We start from the raw sequence: 8622 nt of genomic DNA, 5'->3' as shown, positions 1-8622 counted from the left end.
GACCAGAGCCAATGGGAAGAAATTAATTCAAAAGAAATTCCATCTAAACATCAGGAAGAAGTTCCTGACAGAGCAGTTTCTCAGTGGAACAAGCTTCCTCGGGAGGTGGTGGGTTCTCCATCTTTGGAGATTTTTAAACAGAGGCTGGATAGCCATCTGACGGAGAGGCTGATTCTGTGAAGGCAAAGGGGTGGCAGGTTACAGTAGGTGAGCAATAGGGATTTGAGTGCCCTGCATAGTGCAGGGGTTGGACTAGATTAGCCATCCCCAACCTGTGGGCCGTGGACCACATGTGGTCCGTCGACTAATTGGAGGTGGGCCATGAAGGATGCCTCCCCCCCCGGCCCTTTACTTCATCCCCCTTTACAACACACTTCGGGTGTCATTGTCTCCCATCACTCCCAGATGGGACTATCTCGTTGCAGAGAAACAAGCTCAGGGTTCCCATTGATTTGTCATTGTCATGAGTTAAAATTTCCATGAAAATAAAATGTTCCTTATGTTCATTGTTGTGGCATGTCTGTATCTTATTTTGAAGGGATGTTTAAACATTACCATAGCGATCAGAGAGTGTTAGGGCAGTGGTTAAAAGTAGAGAAGTAAACTACCCCCCCCCCCACCGGGCCTCAGTAAAATTGTCAAGCATTGAGTGGTCCCCGGTGATAAAAAGGTTGGGGACCACTGGACTAGATGACCCATGAGGTCCCTTCCAACTCTATGATTCTATGATTGTATGATGGGGCCGAAAGGCATCCATGTTCCTCCCCTTTAGTAACAGGTATCTTTTCAGTTAGAGAACCCTTACCATCAAATCTCACTTGGCAGCTATTCGATGAGCATAATTTATGGATTAAAAAGAGCAGACACTTATCCATTCCCAAATTAGCTCATTTATTCTGTAATAGGGGCCTATTGATGGAGTAGAATGCTCCCTGTAAATCTATAAAGGTTGCATACAATTTGCCTTTGAGATGTGCAGAGTACTTCTCTGCCAGAAAGGAAAGTATAAGGTAATGTTCTGCATCCAGGATGAAATCCCACATTCCAGGAGATGTTTCCCTGGGACTGATAATAGGGTTATAGGATGATAGTTGCTAGGGATGTTGGTGTTACCTTTTTCAGATTCTTCATCAAGTTTTGAAGAAGAAGAAGGGATTAGTTTTCATATGTTGTTCTTCTCTACCCAAAGGAGTCTCAAAGCAGCTTACAATCTCCTTTCCTTCCCTCTTCCCACAACAGACACCCCGCAAGGGAGGTGAGGCTGAGAGAGCCCTGTGATTACTGCTTGGTCAAAATAGCTTTATCAGTGCTGTGCTGAGCCCAAGGTCACCCAGCTGGTTGTATGTGGGGGAAGAGCACAGAACCAAACCCAGCTTGCCAGATTAGAAGTCCACACTCCTAACCACTACACCAAGCTGGCTCAAGAAGGGGAAGTGAAGCCCGAGTGAGTCGGGCAAGAATGCACTTTGAATGCCTGCCTGTCTTGTTATCTGGATACAGCCTAACAACTACAAGGGCATCTTTCTGTACATGTCGAATTCAGGGAACTATCAGCTTTCTAGTTTGATCAGAATTTTGTTTCAATCCCTTTCCTCCTTGTCCCAATGATTGCAGAAATCCCGGCTGGCACAGCAGGTGACATTCATGCTGAAGCCGGTTTTCTTGTTCGTCAATTTTTGCCGACAGTGTCTCAGGTTCCTGGCGCAGCTCTCCGTCCTAAACTGCAGCTTGCCTCCTGTATGAAACGGGAGAGGGAGAGAGAGAAAGTGAGGACAGAGGTGGCAGCTCTCCGGATCTTATCGCAAATCATGTGAAAAATGTCCTACAACCAAAGAGAGTGCTTTGGAATCTCTCCCTTGGCCCTGATTTCCTTTTAGGTTTACAAGGTTCGTACAAAGAGCCCCTGTTGGCGCAGAGTGGTAAAGCTTTGCCCATGAGGCTGGGAGTTCAATCCCAGCAGCCGGCTCAAGGTTGGCTCAGCCTTCCATCCTTCCGAGGTCGGTAAAATGAGTACCCAGCTTGCTTGCCGGGGGGTAAACGGTAATGACTGGGGAAGGCACTGGCAAACCACCCCGTATTGAGTCTGCCATGAAAACGCTGGAGGGCGTCACCCCAAGGGTCAGACATGACTCGGTGCTTGCACAGGGGATACCTTTACCTTTACCTTTACTAAGGGCCAAGCTAGACATAACCTGCGATACAAATCACAGTCATGTGTATGAGCTGGGAAACTCACCTTAAAAGTTCTCTGTTTTTCGTTTGGCTCTGGAGTGCTGCAAGCTGGGTGGAGAGGGGGTTCAGACTTCCCTCCCGTGTCACTTTTGCAAGTGGGAATTTCCATGGGGAACTGTTTGCCCATTTCTATGGCTCTACGTGTTTAATCCGCACACGGGGCCTGATAAAGGAGCAACAGGCCCACCCCAGAGCTGACCAGAACAACAGAGTGCTTTTAAGGTGAGTTCCTCCATTCACATATATGACAGTGCACCCCTGACATGACTGGTATCATGTGTAGAAGAAGAAGAGTTGGTTCTTATATGCCACTTTTCTCTACCCGAAGGAGTCTCAAAGCGGCTTACAGTCGCCTTCCCTTTCCTCTCCCCACAACAGACACCCTGTGAGGGAGGTGAGGCTGAGAGAGCACTGATATTACTGCTTGGTCAGAACAGCTTTATCAGTGCTGTGGTGAGCCCAAGGCAAGCTGGCTGCATGTGGGGGAGCACAGAATCATGCCCGGCTCACCAGATTAGACGTCCGCACTCCTAACCACTACACCAAGCTGTAGCATCTAGTTGGGCCTAAGGCTGCCATTCTCAACCAGGGTTTCATGAAACCCTGGGGTTTCTTGACAGTCCTGGAAGGGTTTCCTGAATGGGTATTTATGTTAAACATTTAAATGTTAAACATTTATTAGGCTATACAGCCATATGTGGTCATGTCAACCTGCCTCCCCCCTCCCAAAATGGCTGATGATGGGCCTGGAGGGGGTGGGAAGTGGAGGGGCCCCAGCTGGGTCTGCTTCCCAACCGTATTCCGCTCACTCCGCCACTTCTGGGGTTTCTCTAAGCCTGAAGAATGCTTTTGGGGTTTCTCAATGGTAAAACAGTTGAGAAAGGCTGGCCGAAGGTACAACACGAGGGGCTTTTCTGCATGTAGTTTTTGCCCCAGCTTTGCATCTTAACTGCGTTGTCTTTTTCTTTCCCCTCCCTTTTGCAAGTCCATCCGTCTCCAGGTTTCTGCCCTAGTTCTCCAGGCCACGACCAATCTTGTCTAAGCAAAGGTAGGAGAACCTCAATGAGAAATCTGGAGAGCTGTGCCTCTTCTGAGTTGGGAAATTCCTGGAGGTTTTAGGCGTGGAGCCAGGGGAAGGCAGGCTCAAACAGAAATGGCAGCTCAGTATAGAACTCCCCCTCCAAACCAGCCATTTTCACCAGGGGAGTTGACCTGTGCCGTCTGGAGTTGCAATTCAGGGAGATCTCCAGGCCCCACCTGGAAGCTGGCACCCTAGCAAAAAGGTTGCACAGGATTTCCCATCCCCTTTCATTTTTGCTGCTGGTTCTGACCCCAGATCTTCCACTGAAATTGTAGTCCTGCCTTTGTCAAAGGGGAAGGGGGGGGGTGTTATGTCTCATCTGGATCTCTCTGTAGAACTCTCTATTGCTACACATGTCCATCCACACCACTGGAACTTACTGTAATAGATGTTGATGGAAATGCAGGTGAGGCCACGTCGGGGGTAACATTCAGCCGCTTTCTTAAGGCAGCCTTTGTGAGGCTTCTCCACGGCACAGTATCTGCACTTCAGTCCATAGACTGTAAGGGAAGAAATACACAGATGAAGTTCTAGAGCAGGGGTAGTCAAACTGCGGCCCTCCAGATGTCCATGGACTACAATTCCCAGAAGCCCCCTGCCAGCATTTGCTGGCAGGGGGCTCCTGGGAATTGTAGTCCATGGACATCTGGAGGGCCGCAGTTTGACTACCCCTGTTCTAGAGCATGTGATTTAAGATTAGAGGTAGAGGGCTCCACTGCATGAGGATCCGAGTTTATTTGATGCTGGCATGGCTTTAGAAATGAGAGAAATTGGCGTTAGAAGGACTCCTCCTTCCCCGGGCATTTTCACTTCTACTTGGGTCACCAGCTCCATTCCTGGCTATTTGGGGTCAGTGCCTAGGGAGGTTGTTCAGCAGGGATGTGACTCCACAGAGCCCACCCTCCCAAGGGGCCATCTGTGGTCAGGAGACCAGTTGTTCATTTCAGAAGAACTTCAGGCCTACGGTTTCCATATGCCCATTAGGGGTGGGAGATCTCCTGATCCCAGTGATCATTGCTCACTGGCACTCCAAGGCTGGGCAGGAGAGAGAGAGAAAATAAAAGCCAATAGTGACTACCTGAGCCACTTCCAGGGGAAACCCGGATGTGCTGTCATTCCTCTCTAGGGGGCTTTCCGCACCGGGATCCTTGTAGCAAATTGTTTGCTGAACGAAAAATCGCCATTTAAAATAGTGGAATTCGTCATTATGCATACCTGACTTTGTAGTGGAATCCAGTTGCGTTTCTATCGTTTCCCACAAGCTTCCGGTCTCAGCAAAAATCGCTAGACAGGAAGCGCTATTGCCAAGCTCGTCCCGCCCCTGGCCGTCAAGCAGCCAATGGGCAGCCATTAGCATGCTCCCAAACAGCCCCTTTCCCTTTAAGAAAGGTTTTTTTTTTTAACACACCCATTGCAACGAATATGTGTTGATTCGTTGCAACGGAGAGACCCATCAGCTGGCAGGTGTGTTTGAGCTGTCATTTCATCGTTGCCACACTCCCCCCAAGTGAAAAAAAAATCCCCCCCCCCTCACGGGCCCGATTTTCAGCCGAAAACAGTGTAAAAAATAAAGGGAAAATACATCAGCAAACGGGCTTCTCTGTTGTTTGTGCTTAGTGACTAAACAGCTCTGGGGAGGGACTGAAGCCGGGGAAGCCTCTAAACAGGCTTGCTGGTGGGTTGAACTTCGCTCGCTCGGAGAAAAAAAAATGGTGATCGCTTCGCCGGAAGATCAGAGGAGAGAGCCAGGGGGAGGGACTTTGTAGAAACCACAACAATGGTAACGCACAGAACTTTCCCGCTAGTGTTGCAGATTGGTTGCAGGAGTGTAGCGCTTTCCGGAGGGTGAATCCACTTTTGGGGATTTCCCTGAAAGCGCTACAAGGAAGCGCTTTTTGCGGATCGGTTTCAGGTGTGTGGCAGATTGTCAACGACGTTGTGCATAATGGCAAATCAGTAGCGTTTTCAATTGGCAACCATTGTGCGATTTTGAAGGCGTGCGAAAAGCCCCTAGGAATTGCTCGAAATTCTATGGTAAATCCATAGAACTTTTGAAAAGAGAAGAGTGATTCACTTCCCAAAGGAGGGGGGAGAACGCTTCACCAGTGCCGTGCATATCTTGGCTGCACATCACTTTCTGTACACAGGGCTCAGCCAGAACACATACCTGCTTCCCCCTGCTGCACAGAACTTGATGGGCCACGTGTAGGGATGCCAGCCTCCAGCTGGGACCAGGAGATCCCTTGGAATTCCAGCTCATCGCCGGATTCCAGAAAACAAGTTCCCCTGGCTGCTCTGTAGGGTGGATTCTGCAGCATTGTACCCCAATGCAGTCCCTGTCCTCCCTAGACTTTACCCCTAAATCTCCAGGAGTTTCCCTACCTGAATCTGGCCATCCTATACTGCCATCTTCTGGGGCCAGACAACCCTAGCCTTCTCACCTATTTCCCCACCATGCTTCAGGCCCACAATTCATCCTTCCAGCTTTCCCTGAGGGTCCTCTGTCCTCTGTGACCAGCATTTCAGGGAGCTCAGAGAAGCGAAGAGCGTGAAAGAAGGGCCTGGCCTGAGCAGAAAGCTTCAATCTAACCCTCTGTTTGGATCAAAGCTCAAGTTCCATCACTCCACCAGCAATTTTCTTACAGATCCCCACTCCTTCCAGCCCTGAAGTTAAGACTTACCTACAAGCACAAAGCTAAGCAGGGCCAAGATGGCAACGTAGCATCTTCTCATGGCGCTCTAGGCTGAGTCTCTGATGGGACAGGCGTGTGGCATGACTCACACTGCTCAAAAGGGAGGGATCCTGGATTCAACCTTAGTAACTAGCAAACGGACGGGCAGGGATTGATCACTCTGTGCTTTTTTCTAAAGGGAAGCGGAATGTTCTGACCCAGGTTATCTGCTCAAGCTGCTCCTCCCAACCCTCCCACCTTGCTATTTGCAATGAAAGCTCAAGTTGACTTTGGTAGGCAGAACTCATCACGGAATAAGGTTAGGGGGTTCCAATGTGATCACCAGCTTCAGGGTGGTCAGTGGGGGAAACAGAGAGAACGGGACCATCCTGCCACAGATTAGCTCCGCAGCATCTCTGGCAATTTGCAACGAAAATGAAGGTTTACTCACAAGGAGTCAGGAATGTGACAAAGCAAAAGCTAATTTCACAAAGTGCTTTAAGCAATCCTTTGCAGCTGGATTTTTCTGTGCAAAACAATTCACACATTCAGACTCTGTGCCTGCCATCCACAGCATTCTTTTTCTCTTCTTGAAGATAAACTCACAACGCTCTCTGTTCAGACATGGCTGAAGTTAAACTTAAGCCAGCAATTCTAGCGTCTCTCACTTTTAAAGAGTGGTTAAGAGAGACCCCCTTCTAATCTGGCAAACCGTGTTTGATTCCCCGCTCCTCCACATGCAGCCAGCTGGGTGAGCTTGAGCTCATCACAGTCTTGATAGTGCTGTACTGATGGAGCAGTCCTGTCAGAGCTCCCTCAGCCTCATCTACCTCGCAGAGGTAGGGGAGAGGAAGGGAATATGATTCAAGCTGCTTTGAAACTCCTTCGGGTAATGAAAGGAGAGGATAAAAACCAGCTCTTCTTCTTCTGGTCATAAATGCTTGTCTTCATAACCTAAAGCAGGGTAGTCATCCTGTGGTCCTCCAGATGTTCATGGACTGCAATTCCCATGATCCACTGCCAGCAAATGCTGGCAGGGGCTCATGGGGATTGTAGTCCACGAACATCTAGAGGACCACAGGTTGACTGCCCCTACCCTAGTGTATTTAGTTTGCAAACCCAACAACAAAACACCGTTTTCTTAATTGGGGTGGGAATATCACTTGGGGGGGGGCAGGACAATGTCCAAAGGTTTTCGTTTTTTTTTAAAATTCACCCAATTACCCTATTACAGCTGCAGAGTCGCATCCAGCAAGAGTCTTCCATTTAAAAGTTCAGCTCCCTGAGTGAAAGGAAACACAATGGAATGCAGGCTGAATGTATGAAAGCATCCTGAAATGAACCAAACTAATTCTGGAACGGACTAAAGCAGCTGGAAAGTTCCATTTTCATACTGCCAAGTAGGCAATATGTACAAAATTGTGGGGGGGGGATCAAGCCATTGGGGTCGGCAGAATTGATTTGGCCAACTCTGAAGTGATTCGGTGTCATTAAAGTCAATGGCACCATTAAAGTCTGGGAATTTTCCCATTTCTGTCTTCTCTGTGGCCTGGGATGGGAAGTTGAGTTAAAAACGTCAAACTTTCAGCATAGCTCTGGAAGCCTCTTCGCAAAAGACTCCACCCCCCCAAGCTTCAAGAAGATTAGACCCAAGGGTCCATTTCTGGGGACACCCAAAGGGTCAACATCCGTTGTTTCCTATGATGGGGGAAAAAAGACTCTCTGGTCTTATCTGTGCATAGGAAAGAATGGATGTACTTACCTATTTGACTTGGCAGGAAAGACACAGAGATAAACAACAGAGGTTTATTTAACAAGTATTTAATAGGGCAAATATAAGGGTAAAGGTAAAGGTATCCTCTGTGCAAGCACCGGGTCATGTCTGACCCTTGGGGTGACGCCATCTAGCGTTTTCATGGCAGACTCAATACGGGGTGGTTTGCCATTCCCTTCCCCAGTCATTACCATTTACCCCCCAGCAAGCTGGGTACTCATTTTGCCGACCTCGGAAGGATGGAAGGCTGAGTCAACCTTAAGCCGGCTGCTGGGATCGAACTCCCAGCCTCATGGGCAAAGCTTTCAGACTGCATGGCTGCTGCCTTACCACTCTGCGCCACAAGAGGCTCTTATGGCAAATATGGTGTGTGGGTAACTTAAATATAGAAAGTCTAGCTGGCTCTCAAATAAATAACTCCTGAGGAGAAGCTTGGATATCCTTTTCTCCAGATGGATTACCTCAGCAGATTTCTCTCACAGGGCATCTTACCCCAGAACACCCCAGTTAGAAATGGTGGTCCACCCTTCAAAGCAGCCATTTTTTTCTGAGGGAACTTTTCTCTGTAGTCTGGAAATCAGTTGTAATTCCAGGAGCTCCAATTCCCACCTGGAAATTGGGAATCCATCCCCTCCATCTATTTTCTATATGAATGGGCTCATGGGACCTTCTGAAGGAAGAAAAGAGCAGGGAAAGACCTACACTTGCACATTCTTTCCGCTTATGCTTCTGTGGGACTGAGGTTGCTTACTTCCAGATGGGGTCATATCCCCACAGAGCTCCAGCCCCAATTCTGTCCTCTCCTGGCACTGTCCCCAAATTGCCAGGGATTTCTCAAGCCAGTGTTGACAACTAAAAATGGG

General features: G+C 48.6%; 1 protein-coding gene across 1 annotated transcript; it reads right to left on the bottom strand.

Moving 5' to 3' along the window:
• Nucleotides 1-851: 851 nt before the first annotated feature.
• LOC143834519 (uncharacterized) lies at nt 852-6198 on the bottom strand. Its single transcript, XM_077331344.1, has 3 exons — nt 5995-6198; nt 3694-3813; nt 852-1735 (listed from the first exon to the last, which is right to left on the bottom strand). Exons 1-3 carry the CDS (start codon nt 6044-6046, stop codon nt 1581-1583), a joined length of 327 nt encoding a protein of 108 aa, XP_077187459.1. The 5' UTR covers nt 6047-6198; the 3' UTR covers nt 852-1580.
• Between the last annotated feature and the right edge of the window lie 2424 nt (nt 6199-8622).

This window comes from Paroedura picta, chromosome 3, assembly GCF_049243985.1.
Source record: "Paroedura picta isolate Pp20150507F chromosome 3, Ppicta_v3.0, whole genome shotgun sequence".
Lineage (NCBI taxonomy): Eukaryota > Metazoa > Chordata > Lepidosauria > Squamata > Gekkonidae > Paroedura > Paroedura picta.
The sequence above is the reverse complement of the archived record's forward strand: the minus strand, read 5'-3'. Positions and strand labels throughout refer to the sequence as shown.